The sequence below is a fragment of the Lutra lutra genome, chromosome 12, assembly GCF_902655055.1.
Source record: "Lutra lutra chromosome 12, mLutLut1.2, whole genome shotgun sequence".
Taxonomy (NCBI): Eukaryota; Metazoa; Chordata; class Mammalia; order Carnivora; family Mustelidae; genus Lutra; species Lutra lutra.
Window position 1 is genome coordinate 41546955 of NC_062289.1, and position 17782 is coordinate 41564736.

Sequence of the window (17782 nt, forward strand, 5' to 3'; positions counted from 1 at the left end):
ACAATTCAGCAGATTTATTGAAATATCAAGGTATAAATTCTTTGTTATCATATTCAAAGCTGTGCTATTCCTCTCATAACATTATCAAGTTGTCCCATAAAAGAAGTGAGACATGCAAAGAAGATCCCATCCAAAAATGACCTGTGAACTGGGGTGGTGGGTTGGAGGGAAGAATTGGAAGACCACGCTAACCAAGGGTGGGGTGGATGTTCTCAGACATGTGGAATATTAACCCTGTTATTCAGAATATCCACATAATTAAGGGGAGCCTGGGGTTTGGAAGAGCATTTAAGACACTCCACTTGTTTGTAAAATCAATATACTTGTCATTTTGGGGAGAATACGCTACAATCATACCTTGTTTGTAATTCAGTTTTATGGCTCTTTAAGTTGTTGACAATATGGGATTTTTCTGAACAGGAACTTCAGTGGGACAAGTGACTGCCATAGACCTTGATGAACCAGACACTCTCCATACTCGTCTGAGATATAAAATCTTACAGCAAATCCCAGATCATCCAAAGCATTTCTCCATACATCCGGATACAGGTGTCATCACCACAACTACACCTTTACTGGATAGAGAAGTAATGAACTGATTAATTAATTTTAGAATCACTAAACTATATTTATACTCATAATGAACTCCCAGAGGAGTCTGGCGACCTCCCAGATTATTTCCATACAGCCTGTGTTTGGGCTTCTCTGGATACCTCCTTTGTGTCTAAGGAGATTTGGGGAAAGCACAAGGTATTGGGCAAGTTCTCATGAAGATCATTGACCTGATGTGATGTGTGGATGCAAAATAGCTTTAAATTTGAAATTTTATGGTAGACATATCTGGTTTCTATTGTACTGACTAGCCAATCTCTTATTCTTATTTATATTTATATATTTTTTAAAAATCAAAAAAGAACGTAAAATAATGAGAGCCTATTTAATGGCAATGAGAATCACTAGCTATAGGAAATAGATGTGTTCATCAATGTACCTTTTTCTTTCATTTTTTTTCTTTTTTCCAGCATTGTGATACATACAAGTTAGTAATGGAAGTGCGAGACATGGGGGGCCAACCTTTTGGTTTATTTAATACAGGAACAATTACTATTTCACTTGAGGATGAAAATGACAATCCACCATATTTTACTGAAACTTCTGTGAGTATCTCTTTATATTCATTTACCTAGGTTCTTTCACTTTTTCAAAAAAACACACAAGGAATTTGGTAGTTCTGTGAGATTCCATATTTTGGTTTTAAGAGTGACCACTTACAGATAACATGCAAAATAATATGATTTCTGAAAAAATAATTGAAGAACCAGTTATTTCTAAATGCTAGGAAAAAACTACTCTCTTGGCTATCAAGGGCTGCTTAGCCCTTGATGTTGTTCATATATTCACCAGTCTCTTGGATGCCAACTTCTATTATTGGATGCCTTGGGTTTAAATTTATTTTATAGAGTATAGGAAAAGAGGTCCTCTCTCTCTGGTATCCTTTGTACTTCAACTTCCTAAGATGAAAAAGAGACTAGCTTTATATCCTCTGCTTTGCTGGGACAGCAGTACATACAGTCTGGACCTCCCATTATCTATATGCAGATTCTCCCAGCATCATGTATGAGGGAACTTTCCCTTAGGAAGTACACAGTACAAGATATATATATAGGAAGATACTTCCAGGAAATGGCTCTTCTTTCCTGAACTTTTAGTAAATAATAACTTTTTCATTAATCTGTACCAGAGTACAAGTTAAAGAAAAGAAAATCTCCAGTGATAGGCACGTTCATACAATATTTTATATGAATCCCTACACCTTGTAAAGATATGTTTATCCCATAGTTTAGAGAAAATGAAAAGTCAGTTAAGTGACTTGCTTACGATCTCATACATATAGACCATGTAAGAGGAAAAACTGGGATTAGAATCAAGATCTGTTGTACTCTAATGAGTTATCATCCTTCTATGAATTCATTTTACATTTCTAGAAGATTCTGGTTTACTACTTTTTTAAATCTTTTAATATAATATGCTTCCGTAATTGTATTTCTTTTTTGGAGGGAAGAGGAAAAAATGTGATTTAATTCCTCAAAAAAGGAAAAACTTTTTCCTTAAAATGTTTGCTAGGGAAATTATTAAATTAAATTAAAAACAAAAATTGGCATAGTAACAAGTCATCCAGTAATAATAAGAAATCAGTGTAGTTATAATTATCTATAAATATTGAAGGTTTACTATGTTGATATAAACAGGGCCATAGACTGTAAAAATTGAGGCAATTCAGAATAGAGAAAATCTGAGGGCTTGAGTGATTTCAGAGAAATTTGGAGTTAAGAGATGAATTCGTATTTGAAGAATGGATAAGATTTGAAAAAGAAGTTTAGTAAGGAAAGAAGTAATCTATGCATGAATTTTGTAAGTTCTTTCCAATTTATGATCACATGTTCCTATATCAATTTATTTTCTTTTTCTTTAAATGTAAATTTTAAAGTAGAAAATCATGTTGTTAAAGCTATGAATTTATCATAACAAGAGGCAATTGTTTTAGTATTTTACAGAAGTAGAAGAAAACAGAATTGACGTTGAGATTTTACGAATGGCGGTACATGACCAGGACTTGCCAAACACTCCTCACTCAAGGCTGTCTACAAGATCCTACAGGGAAACGAAAATGGAAACTTCAAAATTAGCACAGACCCAAATACAAATGAAGCAGTCTTGTGTGTTGTCAAGGTAAACAACAACAAAACAATCAAGCAATACTTTAAAAAATACTAATGTACACTTGGGCATTGATTTCTACATATCTATGTCCTATATACTATATATCTCCATAGTAATTTCTGTAAACATATGACTAGAGAATTGCAATGTAATGCTGAAATGATTTACATTTGTTTACTTAATTTTTTTTTATTATTATTATTTTACCCTCATTTTTTTCTTAGAAGATAGGCATTGCAAGAACAAAACACATTGTTCTATAGATGGAGAAAACCCAGGCAAAGAAATAATGTATTAGTAATCAAATATTGTTCATAGAAGGAGTCTTAGGCAGCCACTTGATCTTTAATTTTATGGAACACAAGAAAGAGAGAAATGGAAGAATCACTACTGGACATCAAACCTCTTGCCTTTTCAATTGCTTTCATGCTCATATTATACTTTTCTTTCTCTATGCTGTATAACACAGACTATTTATTAAAATAACTATATAGCAACTATTGCCATTAATCCTCCTATATTTGAAGTAGCCAGCACTTTGGGATTTTAAAAATACAGTTGCAATTAGTACCACCCAGAATGATAAACTCAATCTGACTCCTTTCTCCCTTCCAAGTACTAACCAGGGCTGACCTGATTAGCTTCTGAGATCAGATGAAATCAGGCATATTCAGGGTGGGATGACTAAAGACATAATTGGTTCCTTTCTGAGTCTTTCTATGCATTGCCTTTCCTAACCTCTAACATATTTTCCCTGATTAATATCTTAGGGAGAGTGGATTTTCTTAAAAGCTACAGACACAAGTTGTACTTTCCTCCTATGATTTTTAGAAAATGCCCCTTAATTATTATGTTGCTTTATTCTTTTTCTCACTCTCTTTTTCTTTTTTTTTTCCTGGAGTTTTTGTTGTTGTTGTGTTGTTTGTTGTTGTTTTTTTTTATCATTTGGGGGGGTCTAGGTTTCTTTCTCTTGCTTTCCTTTTTTCGTTATCTTGATGGATTTTAGTCTCTAATTGTTCAACCATTGTTTCAACATTCTTTCTTCTTATTCAGCTCACTGAGCACTTTGATTAGGATCTATATAAACTCAAATATGATAATTTTTTTTAAAAATCCCTAAAAATAATATGCTTCCAAAAGATGCTACTAGATAGTATCACTATAATTTTTACACATACACTCAGAGTAACTGCTCCATTATAGCCAAATCTCATGTCCCAGTGGTCTAATTATTTTATATACTTCTTATACTCTTTATATACTTCTGTTGTCTCAGTTATCACTATTCTCCCACTTGATAAATTTGGATTTAGTCACTTATTTTGTATTTCTATTAATATTTAAACTTGTAATGAAAAAAACTAAAGGCAGGATCTTCCCGAAGAAAGGTGAGAAGAGAAATTGGTTAAATCATCAATAATTTTGCATTTGATAGCATTTCTCATTATAGGAAGTCAACCATTAGTTTTTAAGTACATTAGCACCTGCTTTTGGTAACATTTTATACACAAAAATGATATTCCTTTTTGTGCTAAAATTTGGAATCCTAGGGGCGCCTGGGTGGCTCAGTGGGTTAAGCCGCTGCCTTCGGCTCAGGTCATGATCCCAGGTCCTGGGTTTGAGCCCCACATTGGGCTTTCTGCTCAGCAGGGAGCCTGCTTCCTCCTCTCTCTCTGCCTGCCTCTCTGCTTACTTGTGATTTCTCTCTGTCAAATAAATAAATAAAATCTTTAAAAAAAAATAAATAAAATTTGGAATCCTAATTATAAGTCTTCTGTATAAAGTATTATAGATTGACTGATTAAAGTATGTTTATTAAACAGCCATTGAACTATGAAGTCAATCGCCAGGTTGTTTTGCAAGTTGGTGTCCTTAATGAAGCACAATTTACTAAAGCAGCAAATTCAAAAACTCCTACTATGTGCACTACAACTGTCACTGTTAAAATTAAAGACAGCGATGAGGGTCCTGAATGCCAACCGCCAGTGAAAGTTATTCAGAGTAAAGATGGCCTCCAAGTTGGACAAGAATTGCAGGGATACAAAGCGTTGGATCCTGATACACGCAGTGGTGAAGGCTTAAGGTAAGGTATTCTTCAAAATGATATGTTTTGAAATTATGTCCACCCTTTGGTTTGAGCATTTACATTTGATTTTTAAAATTAGGTATAAGAAGATAGGAGATGAAGATAATTGGTTTGAAATTAATGAACACACTGGTGACTTGAGAACTATAAAAGTACTAGATAGAGAATCAAAATTTGTAAAAAACGACCAATACAACGTTTCTGTGGTTGCAATGGATACAGGTAAGTGCAATTTTGTAGAAATAGAGGATATATTTTTAAGGAAGTCTTGGGGTGAACTTTGTTTACTTTCATATCAAAAATTTTTAAAAGATTTATTTATTTATTTGACAGAGAGAGATCACAAGTAGACAGAGAGGCAGCCAGAGAGAGAAAGAGAGAGAGGGAAGCAGGATCCCCGCCGAGCAGAGAGCCCGATGTGGGACTCGATCCCAGGACCCTGAGATCATGACCTGAGCCGAAGGCAGCGGCTTAACCCACTGAGCCACCCAGGCGCCCTTTCATATCAAAATTTAATGCAAAACAGATTTGTACAGATTGCTCAATTTGTTGGAGACCACCCAATGTCAGCTCCAGTGCACCAGTAATGAAAACTGGGAGAGGACCAATGGCCAAAGACACGGTGGTATCCTCTAGGATCTCTATTGTTTTCAGGAGTACATGCTTAGATGTTTATGGCTTGAACTTCCTGAAAGGGTTTAGTCCTTCTAAAACTGGGTTCAAGGTAGGTCTGTTTGAGCCTTTCTTAATGGACGTATCCTATTTCCTAAGAAATGGTCATGACTAAGTCTCTTGCTGTGGTTTGCAATCCTTCTCCAAGGTTAGTTAATTCTAGAACTTAACTAGTGAAGAAATGTTCTTCAAAAGTCATAAAGTAGTCATTTCCAAATCCTTCTGAACGTACACTCCTCACAGTAGATGACTTTTGAATGTGGACCATTGTAATGTCCAACAGTTTTGTTTGTTTTGTTTGTTTTGCAATGCAAGTACCTGCCTGACTTAAGCTTGGATTGCTAAGGCATCTGCTTCAGAGATCTCTATCTGGAATAATCGTTACCAAGCAGACAAGACATTGGTTCAGACCACATTCCAGTAGCCCTACCAGCCCAGGCTCCTTTGTTTTAGAGATCTTGATTTCAGTAACTGACCCCTGGGGCAGCTTGTTTTTTTATTTCCAAGCTCTTTAATTTCTACTCTTGGGCTTTAAATTCACCACTAAAGGGCACCTGGGTGGCTCAGTGGGTTAAAGCCTCTGCCTTCTGCTCAGGTCATGATCCCAGGGTCCTGGGATCGAGCCCCACATCGGGCTCTCTGCTCTGCAGGGAGTCTGCTTCCTCCCCTCTTTCTCTCTGCCTGCCTCTCTACCTACTTGCGATTTCTCTCTCTCTGTCAAATAAATAAAAATCTTAAAAAAATAATAATAATAAAAAAAAATAAAAATAAATTCACCACTAAGACTGGACTCCAGAAACTCTCAACCCCAGTCTTGACCCCAATAAAAGGAGTATCCCAGGCTTGCATTTTTCTCCCTGACCCCCACATCCTCTCTGTGTGGCCCCAGAAGTGCCACATAATTTCCAGGACTTATAAGTACAGTAAAGCTTTTTTCCACCCAGAGTTTCCTGATAGTTGGGACACCTTGCAGTCATATAAGAACCACAAAGGCCAGTCTAGCCACAAGATTGGTTATCTACAGGCTGAGACCCACGAACAGCAACCTCCCTATATTTACTAGTATGTTTGTATACATGTGCTAGTAGGTTAACATATGCCTCACAAAAATGCACCAACACACACTTGAATAGTACTATTTCCATGTGCCCCAAATACTTATGTTTCAACATCTAAAGGAAAAACTAAATGTAAATGTCCTTGTAAATATCATCACTTAACTTGCATACAAACCTCCCTTCCTCTTTCTTGATATCTCTCACAGAGACTACATTAAAACTACAGAACTATGTTAAAAGTTCTTTCAATACAGGTAGGAAAAAAAAAGCCACTAAAGAATGCAGAAAACAGGGGCGCCTGGGTGGCTCAGTGGGTTAAGCCGCTGCCTTTGGCTCAGGTCATGATCCCAGAGTCCTGGGATCGAGTCCCGCATCGGGCTCGCTGCTCAGCAGGAAGCCTGCTTCTCTTCCTCTCTCTCTGCCTGCCTCTCTGCCTACTTGTGATCTCTCTCTGTCAAATAAATAAATAAAATCTTTAAAAAAAAAAAAAAGAATGCAGAAAACATTAGCTGAGAAATAATGTTGCCACCACTCTAAAACCCTGGATGATTTGTTGCTCCTATAGAAGCAGAAGTGAAAGCAGAGTGATTCAACAGCACGATTATGATGTCAAAGAAGGACTTATGTTTACTCATTTATTTCACAAATGTTAATAGTCTAGTAAGTTCCAATACTAGGCAAGTCACTATAGAAATTAGAATTCATAAGACAAGTCAAATTCTCACATGATATAAATGAAAGGATTACTGTATTCTCATAAGAGGTTCTTGGTATGACAACTTTCCCCATAAAAGATTGTATGGATATCATAAGTAGAAATCAGTTAAGAGCTGCCCCTCATTTCACAGAAATGAGAAGCTTAGTGATAGGAAAATGAAATATTATTTGAAGAGAAGGAAAATACAGACAATAGAAATAGAAGAAATTAACGTGGTCTTTTTGTCGCTAAAAATATAAGGAAATGAAATGCCAAATCTGAACTGTAAGAGTCTATGTCCCAGGCTCATGGATAATCTGCGTGTGCTCACAAAGAAGTAAAGACATGGATGTTATACATTTTAATGTAAGACCACATGGTGACATCAACATTTTTGTTTATTTTCGTAACCAAAATGAATATATACTTCCAAAGGGCCAAATATATTAATAATTACTTATATTTCCAGATGAATGTTTAGTTTTGGTGCTCATAAATATTTCAGGATGATAACCTAGACATTCTTTTAGCTTTCTTTGAATCCAATTTATTTACTTCTACTTCTTGAGTCAGTCTTCTTTGCCAAGCAGATTGGTTTCTGTGCTACCACTCTAGAAAGCACTGTTTCATGTACCCTCTGCCTAGTATAGCCCTGCCCGTCCTGTTTGAAATTCGGGTCACTTAACTGGTTCAGATGAACAACAATGACATCTTCTGTGATTGTTTCCACTCGTCTGTGTTCAGTTCTTCTCTTAATACCTCTTAAGTCTCCTTTCCCTGGGAATGATATGTTAATTATCACAAGTAATGTATCTTTTCTATAAAAGGGTGTTTCCCTGCTTCTCATTTATCTTATGTTCCTCTAACTAGATTAATTGTGCTAATTAACACATCTTTTTTAGTTTGCTGATTTTGAAGTTGACACTTGTATGTCTACAAATTTCACAAATTTCTGGCAGTATCAAAATGTTTATGTTCTATTGCAGATTTCTTATTAGAAGAGCTGTAAAGAAAAAGAAAAAAAAGAGCTGTAGCTCTCTTTTATTTCTAGATATTGTAAAATTTATTTAGATAGAATAATTTTGGAAAAGATATATGCAACAGTGGCCTTTTATGAAGTAATTAATTTAAAAATAACTTTTAATAAATTAAATAATCAAATAATCACTGAAATATACTACAAGATAGGCTTAAGTATTATTTCAAAGTAAAAATGGATTGTATTTGCATATGATTATAGTGGTCTTTATGATAAATGCTGAATTTATCTAATGCTTCAAATTTAGAAGCAAAACGAGAAACTGGATCAATTATTTTTCTGTTTATTTCAGTTTTGAGAGCTTACAATTTATTGTAGTTTATTATCTTATCACAAATGGTAAAATCTAGACATGTTTTTTGAACTTCTTTATCTCTTAAACACAAATCATCGGCAATATTTTCATTTAAAATATTGAGACAAGGTGAAATGCTTTAAGCCAAAAACAGTGGTCATCTGGAGATGAGTAATAGCTCCTATGGTCAAATATATATTTATTGAATTAGGGGAAAGGTGCAAACTTATTTTATGGTTTACTCAACAAAGTTTTTTGCAAAGTATAAAACAGTAATTGCATTATGTTCAAAGTGTTACTACGAAGTTATAAGTTAGCCAAGAAATGCTAGGCAGAGCATTAGGTTCTCAAGACGAATACGACTTAGCTCTGAGGATGATCATGTTCTCAGTTCAGCGAGTGAGTCAATGACGAGCAAAGTGTTCTGAGAAATCAAAGGAGAATATCGCTGCCACTGTCTAGAAAAGTCACGGCAAGTTTCAAGAGGAGGAGATATCTGAGCAGATTCTTGGAGGATAACAAAGTATGATCAGGCAAAGAGAAAGAGAAAAGTATTCCCAGAAGTGGCAACAGAATGTACCAAAGCAGACAGGGAAGGGTGCACCCAGTGGGTTTGATGAGAAGTTTTACAAAGTTTGGGAAAAGAGTATGTGAGGAAATGAGTCAGAAGAGGAAGTCAAGGAAGTAACTGATGACCTAAAGTGAAGCCTTTGTATATGCAGATGAACAAATGCTCTTCACAAAGTAAGCTGTAAGGAAGCAATTTTATTTTCAAGTGGCTCTTCTGTAGTGACATTGCTCATCATGTCATACCTTTTCGTTTTAAAAAAGCACCTTAAGATAACATCTGATAGAGCTATCAATCTTCAAGGAAGAGTGACAAGTCACTATTTTGTATTTGTAGCAGTGGTATTTGGGATCCCAAAGTGTGTGAAATTCAAGTTCAGACAACCACTAGAAAGCAGATGTCAGCTGTGTGTCACAGAGATGCCAAAAATAAGTTTTTAAGCAAAGAAATATCCTATTTTTTTATTTTTCGTAGATGGCAGATCTTGCACGGGAACATTAGTAGTTCTTTTGGAAGACTTTAATGATCACCCACCACAAATTGATAAGGAAGTGACAATTTGTCAGCATGATAAGGATTACGCTGTTCTGGAACCTGCAGATGCTGATGGACCTGAGAATGGTCCACCTTTTCAATTCTTTCTGGATAATTCTGCCAACAAACTTTGGAATTTAGAAACAAAGGATGGTATGTAATTATGCTAAATCTTCTAATTGGTAGGAACTTAAGATGGCTGATGGCTTTGACATTCACCTTAGTTCATTATGATAAATAAACATTCATTTTAGGAAATTATTTATTGATTCCCAAAAAAAGGTAATACCTTGCTTTTTAATTTTTTTTTTTTTAAACTTCTCGTTAGTGTTTACTGAACCTCCTTCCACATGGCTTCAAGCTACCAGGACACAGTCCTCCTCCCCACTATACACACACACACAAACTTAATATCCTCTGCTCTTCCCCTGAAGAATCTGGCCTTCACAATGACAGGCTGTTTTGGGAGCTATCCCTTCCCCCAAAACTTTGCAGTAGGTGGGGCACAGCACATCAGCGATAGGAACAACTCCAGTCTTGTTTTTGGCAGCATTACCGGTGTCAGCTCACTGACCAAGGTCCACAGTTTGTCAAGGTCGACAGCTGGGCAGAGGCTCCAGTTCCTGTTTAAGGAGTAATGCCTCACACTAACTTTTCCAAAGCGACCTGAGTCATATTTGTCAAAGTTGATCGGGTGGTGACGCATGCTGCCCGCATCCCCCTGGCTTCCTGGGTGAATCCGGTGCTAGCCCATGTGGCTGTGACTCCCGTGGCCCCAAAATTTCTGGGTCTTCCTCAGTCTGAATGGGGTGTTGGCAGCCCAGAAAAAAGAGCAAAAGTATGTTTTTAAAGCAATAGATAATATATTTAGTCTCTAGTTCCAAATATCTTTTAAGAAAACACAGCAATCCATTTTAATATAGTATTTGAGTAACGTTAAGTATAGATAAGTCTAATATAAATATAGAGCAATATTAATTCATTTTTCTGGTTTTTCAAGAAATCAGAATCATTTTTAAGAAATAAAAAGCGGGGGTTGGGGGGGTAGCGGCTGGGTGGCTCAGTGGGTTAATCAACTGTCTTCAGCTCAGGTCATGGTCCCAGGGTCCTGGGATCCAGCCCTGCATCCAGCTCCCTGCTCAGTGGGAAGCCTGCTTCTCCCTCTCCCACGCCCTCTGCTGTGTTCCCTCTCTCGCTGTGTCTCATTCTGTCAAATAAATAAATAAAATCTTAAAAAAAAAAAAAAAAAGGAAAGGAAAAAATAAAAAGTGGGGCACCTGGGTGACTCAGTAGGTTAAGTGTAGGTGGGACTTTTGATTTCAGTTCAGGTCATGTGTGCTGGACATGGAGTCAACTTAGGATTTTCTCTGTCCCTCTCTCTCTGCCCCTCCTCTGTCTCTCCCTCTCAAAAAAAAAAAAAAAAAAAAAAAAAGAAAAACCACTAGAGTTTTTCCTTAAGCTAAATTCTGCACCTTTTCTCCCCAGCCTACCCCAAGCATATCAAGTAAGATTAATATTGCAACTGAAAAGTTTCAACATATATTCCTTTTTTGCTCTAGGTAAAACTGCCATTCTCCGTCAGCGGCAAATTCTTGATTATAACTATTACACTGTGCCTATCATAATAAAAGATAGACATGGCTTAAATGCGAAACACATGTTAACAGTGAGAGTATGTGACTGTACAACTCCATCAGACTGTAAAATGAATACAAAAAATGTGAGAGATGTTAAGCCAAATGTAATACTTGGAAGATGGGCTGTTCTTGCAATGGTGTTGGGTTCTGCATTGCTGTTATGTGAGTATAATTATCTAGAATGTGTTAGTTGAAGGCTTATCTAATATTTAAAAATATATATGGTGGTTCTTTATTTAATGACCTTTTATAGCCTTTGGTAAATGTGTCCTTTTAAAATCTTGTGTGTACTATATGACTGGGGGTTTTGATACGGAAGAAACATATCAGTAAGAGCAGATTAAACTTAAACTAATTTTCAGAGCTGTACCCTTAGTTCTTCTAAGAAGAAGGTATGAGACACAGGATAGATCATTTCCTTTCTTTCGAGCTCATTTTTCCACAAGTAAAATAAAGAGGTTGGTTGAGATTCCCTCCCATACAAAACATAGTCTTTTAACCAGCCAAGTTTATGCACAGGAAGAATTAGTGAAGAGTACTTCCAAAATTTGTTTAGATGTTTATGCTCGCTATTATTAATAAAGGTATTTAACATACATCTGAAGAAGACTCTAGTGAGGGGTGCCTGCCAGCTCAGTCAAAGGTACACATAACACTTGATCTCAGGATTGTGAGTTTGAGCCCCACGTTGGGTGTAGAATTACTTAAAAATAAACAAATAAACTTGAAAAAGAAAGAAAATTGAAATTATAAAAAAAAAAAAAAGACTCTCATTAGTGGAAAATGGTCATGGTGAGCCACTGAGGAAAAGTAATGCATGCAAAGAATGTTAAGATTTTGCATTCTGCAAACTTTTTTTCAAGATGCAAAAGTGATAGAAATCATTGCCCACCCTTATCTCTCCTTCCCACTCGCCCTCCCTCTAGCCTTCCTTTCTTTTTTAGTCATTTATTTGACTACAGAACCTATTTGCATTTATAGGCTTTCCACATAGTCTTTACTGTGTCCTAATTCATTGACTTGAGTTGCAGGTTAGATTGGACATGCCCCTTAGCACAGTGATTACAATTTCAAAAGTGGCCACAGGTTTTAAGTAACTGCCTTTCATGTTTGTATTTATGCCTAATGCCCTTTGAGTGTGTTCTGTATGGATTTGAATTATTAGTAATACTAGCTTAAATTTCAATCAAAGGGAGTTACTGTTTCAGTGTGGAGGAAAGAAGAGAAACATTTAATTCTGGAGTTGGAAAGAGACCTGTTAACAAACTATGCTCAGTTCATCCTTCTTACTTTTAACTGATTTCTTTCTCATTTAGCCTAATAACATAATGTTAGTAAGACAGAGATGGTCTATATACTCTGTTTTAAGTTTCATAACCCAAAGGGATCTTAATTTATGGAACAAATTCCTTAAAGTTCTGTGAAGAAACTTCTAAAAAATCATGATTTAAATGACCATGAGAGACTATGGACTCTGAAAAACAACCTGAGGGTTTTAAAGGGACGGGTGGCGGGGGGGGGGGGGGGGGGGGGGGGGGGGGGGGAGTGGGAGGTTGTGGTAGCCAGGTGGTGGGTATTAAGGAGGGCATGTATTGCATGGAGCACTGGGTGTGGTGCAAAAAACAATGAATTCTGTTACACTGAAAAGAAATTAAAAAAAAATGATATACACCAGCAAGAAAATAAATATTATTTTACTTAAATACTTTTTTATTTTTTAGGTGTTCTGTTTGCTTGTTTCTGTGTTACTGCTAAGAGAACAGTAAAGAAGTGTTTTCCAGATGTAGCCCAACAAAATTTAATTGTGTCAAACACTGAAGGACCTGGAGAAGAAGTGATGGTAAATTAGATTTCACTTTCGTATGAACTGTATGGTGATCCAATGATAACAGCTGAGTCTTACATAATGATAGTAATAATAATGACAACTACAATGTTTATTGAGCACTTACTATGTCAAGCAGAACTCCATGTGCTTTGCATGCATTAACTCATTTTTTTAAAAGATTTTATTTATTTATTTGAGAGAGAGAGTGAGAGAGAGAGAGAGCATGAGCAGTGAGGAGGGGCAGGAGAGGGAGAAACAGACCCTCTGCTGAACCAGGAGCACATGAGCCTCAATCTCAGAGCCCTGAGATCATGACCTGAGCCAAAGGCAGGTGCTTAACCAGCTGAGCCACCAGGCATACCTAGATTAACTCATTTAACTTTATAATTCTGTTGTATTACTTTCATAGTGTAAGGGCCTATTTGGCCAGAGCAATTCCTCCGGTTAAACAGTGATTTTGTTGTTTATGCAGTAAAACTTAAACTGACCCTGCCCCCCCACCCCCCCACCCCCAACCCGGTGAACTTACTTAAAGCAAGTCCAGGAAACCAGTAGAATATGGTCGACCAGTCCCTGATAACAGAGCCCAAATACAAGGGCGGGTCAGGCCAGGTGGAGATAACAGAGCCCGAATGCAGGAATGAGTCGGGCCAGGTGGAGACATCCAATCAGTGGAGTGCGCATACTGTCTCCCTAGCTACCAAGGAGTGTGGGCCCCGCCTTTTGGACGCCAATTCTGACCAAGGTGATAGGCTAGTTCAAATAGCTACTGTGGGGTGAGTTGTAATTCAACTGGCCACCCATGAGTGACCTAGCATGACTGTGCAGCTTTCTCTGTGTGTTGCAATCTCTTTGGCCACCTGTGTGTGGCCAGGCTCAACCACATGGCCTTTGCTCTATAAGAGTTAGTCTGTAAGGCAGGGAGGGGTCACCCTCTCTGTAAGAGGCGGCCCCGACGGTCGGTTTGATTCTCAATGCTTGGTGCAAAATAAAGCTTTGCTTGACCTTTGCTTTGTATCAGTCTTGCTCCTTTGATCATGGACCTATCATTGGGGGACCTATTGATAGGACTCCAAAGAATCATAAACTGGTGGTTCCTTGACTTAAAATCAAATCTTCAATGGTATTCTTCTCCCTTTGTGCATGTCTGTGTTCAAATTTCACCTTACCCAACCTGAGTGTGGCCTCATCTAAATTTAACTAAATACATATGTGATGACCTCTTTTTAAACAAGATTACATTCTAAGGCACTGAGGGTTCGGACTTCAACATAATCAATTTTGATGGGAAAGAAAAATGAAAAGAAATTGTTAGTTTCAATTTGACTCACTCATTTTATAACTCTAACTTTACTTTTAGGAAGCAAATATTAGACTCCCCACACAGACATCCAATATTTGTGACACAAGCATGTCTGTTGGCACTCTTGGTGGCCAAGGAGTCAAAACACAGCAAAGCTTTGAGATGGTCAAAGGTGGCTACACTTTGGATTCCAGCAAAGGTGGTGGACATCAGACCTTGGAATCTGTCAAGGGAGCAGGACAGGGAGTAATGGAGGCTGGAAGATACACATATACTGACTGGCACAGCTTCACCCAACCTCGGCTTGGCGAGGTGAGTGCCAATGTCTTCAAGTTCATATTCCATGAAAGTTAAAAATTATTTTACTTTTTATTTTTTTTTAAAGATTTTATTTATTTATTTGAGAGAGAAGGAGAAAGACAGACAGAGATAGTAAGAGAGAGCACAAGTGGGGAGGAGAGGGTGAAGCAGGCTCCCAGCTGAGCAGGGAGCCCAGCGTGGGGCTCGATCCCAGGACCCTGGGATCATGACCTGGGTGGAAGGCAACAGTTTAACCCACTGAGACACCCAGAGGCCCCTAAAAACGATTTTAAATCAAGATTTCCCAAAAGATTTCCTCCTCAGGCACCTGGAACTCATCCCCTTTTAAGTCTTTTAATTATCATAGATATGGATTTCAGGCCCAAGACCAAACAGAAAAATGATCTTTTCAAGTTTAATTTTTAAAATAAGGTTTACAAAACTGCATAACTATCTAGGAGGGGCATATGTATATGTATTTAGGAAGTACAAGAGGACCGGTAGCTTCTCCTAAAAATTACCAGGAAAATCACTTGGAGTGAAAGATTTGTATAGAATGATACATGGATCATCAATTATAAACATTTTTTAGTATACTGAATCCTCTGTGTAGTCATAAAGGCCTGGCTATCAACATCAACCAGATAGACTGTCAAGCTTTTATTTTGGGTTTTAGTTCCTTGTTTTAGGTTCAGATTAACCGATACTGGTTAATATTATCCAGTTGAATATATTCCATAATTGTCCCTATATAATTGTATATAAATGGAAGAATCATAGCCTATATGGGTTCCCCAAATATGTGAAGACCTACAAAGAGACGTTGGAACTATACAGATCTTATGTTCAAATGGGAAATCGTAAGTTAGTTTTGTGATATGCGTGTATCTTTAATTTTCATAAATGTGTTCACTAGGAGCATTTATATATCTGCTATATTTTCAGAATGAATATAATACAGACCAATCATGTGCATTTTTTATATGTAGGAATCCATTAGAGGACACACTCTGATTAAAAATTAAACAGTAAAAGGTAAATCAAAGACATTATTTTTATGCTAATATGTTTAGGTGTCTTTAAAAAAATAATAAAATGTGCTCTTTTTTGATACAGAAGGTGTACCTGTGTGGACAAGACGAGGAGCATAAACATTCTGAAGACTACGTGCGTTCGTATAACTACGAAGGGAAAGGGTCTATGGCGGGCTCTGTAGGCTGCTGCAGCGATCGGCAGGAAGAAGAAGGGCTTGAGTTTCTAGATCACCTGGAACCCAAATTTAGGACGCTAGCAAAGACATGTGTCAAGAAATAAATGTGTGTCTTAACAGAGAAACATCTACAAATGCATATGTAGGAGTTCGTTGAATGTAAATTGATAGCAGCATCTGCTAATATTTTGTTTATTGGAAGTAAACTTTGAGTCATGTATAGATAAGGACGCTATAAATACAAGGTTCCCTGAAATTCTCCTCGTCTCACGTAACTTCCATATTCTCTAGAAAGAAAAGCTTCATGTGTTAATTTTCCTTTCTATGCATGTATATATTGCCCTTTTCAGGACTCTACCAATGTGCGTTCTTGCATCGTCTATTTGAAAACTTATGTTACTCTCTATGCTACAGAAGCGTGCGGTGGGAGAGCTGGGTATTGTCGAGGCTAATAAAAAATGCATTTTAATTTGAGATGAAAATTAAATATTTTCCTTCAAAATTCTGGGGAGATTGTTCTTAGAAATACTCTTAGAAACACTGTCTTTGGTGCCAGAGAATTGATAGCCACTCTACCTGAGTGGCTGTGTATTGAAGGACTTTTGTATTCTTTGGTTCAGTCTTCAGTTTGGGAAATAAGTACTCATTTCTCACTACACTTTTCACACTGCGGAGATGCTCTCAGCACTGTCGCTTTCAGGAGTCTTCAGCGCTTGGTCCTTGGATCTCTGCCCATATGAATCCATATTCAGGTTCCTACAGCTTCTAGGTTTGTTGGAAAGGCATGGACCAGAACAAGCCCACAATAATGTGAGCCAGAGATTTTATAAGGATCAGATGGGAGAATTTCCAAGAAAGAATTGCAACCTTGATGCCCATGGTGTGACTTAGACTCACAAATAGGTTTTGATTGCCCACCGGGATGTACTATTACCTTTTTAAAATACAAATACCTTGACAAGAGCATGCACAGTCTAGTTTGGCAGAGGCTCACCATCTTCAAGCATTTGTGAAACCAGCCTGGCAGGCATTAGACTTGCAAGCCTGACACACAGTGCTTAGCCTTTTAAATATGGTAAAAATGGAATGAGGATCCATATTGGAATTTAACACTCTGCCTACCTTGGTAATTACTTTAAGAAAATGGAAAATCAGAAATACTGAATTTCTAGCATGTAAATGTTAAAACATGGAAATCTATGAAAGCAACACTCAACCAAACATTTGTTGAATGATGGATAAATGAATGTCACATGAGTTAATAAATTATTTTGAATGTGTAACATTTTAATAGGATATTATATTGTATTAATTTAGAAGCAGTTATATATTTAAATAATATTTTAATAGTCTTTTGTGCCAAACTCTCTAAATTTGCAGACAATAGCAGCATATATTCCATGGAAATTTCTCATTCAGACCAAAAAACTGTTTCATTTTCTTTAATCTATTAACTAGTTAACTATTGAAAAGAGTATTTGATTTTTTAAAAATTCTGTAATTATTCTTCTTATTCTCAATTACGGCTTCTGATTAAAGCTGTTTCTTGATGTGAAATTGGGTATTAGAGCAGATTATAAAAGTAGTTCTAATAAATAAATATTTTATTTTATAGGATGTCCATAATGTATGATTTTTATAGCAACTGTGGGTAAAATAATTTTAGAGGGTAATGCAACTTATGTTGTCTGAGGTATACATTACTCTGACAATGGTACCAGTTCAGAAATTTTTAAGTATAACATTAAAAATTTGGAAATAAATCACACCATGTTATATTGTTTAATGTAGGTGCAGAACATTTTCTGAGCAATTAAAAACTATTAGCCAAACA

The 17782-nt window shown here is 36.8% G+C and overlaps 1 protein-coding gene across 1 annotated transcript in view; it reads left to right on the forward strand.

The window, feature by feature from the left end:
* Positions 1–17782, forward strand: part of DSC1 (desmocollin 1) — a 32820-nt gene extending 15038 nt beyond the window's left edge. Inside the window, 11 exon segments of the mRNA XM_047697451.1 lie at positions 421–587; positions 1023–1157; positions 2546–2630; positions 2633–2730; positions 4545–4804; positions 4887–5029; positions 9611–9823; positions 11230–11469; positions 13029–13147; positions 14496–14750; positions 15855–17782. Coding sequence (XP_047553407.1) covers positions 421–587; positions 1023–1157; positions 2546–2630; positions 2633–2730; positions 4545–4804; positions 4887–5029; positions 9611–9823; positions 11230–11469; positions 13029–13147; positions 14496–14750; positions 15855–16052 — 1913 coding nt within the window. The 3' untranslated portion in view covers positions 16053–17782.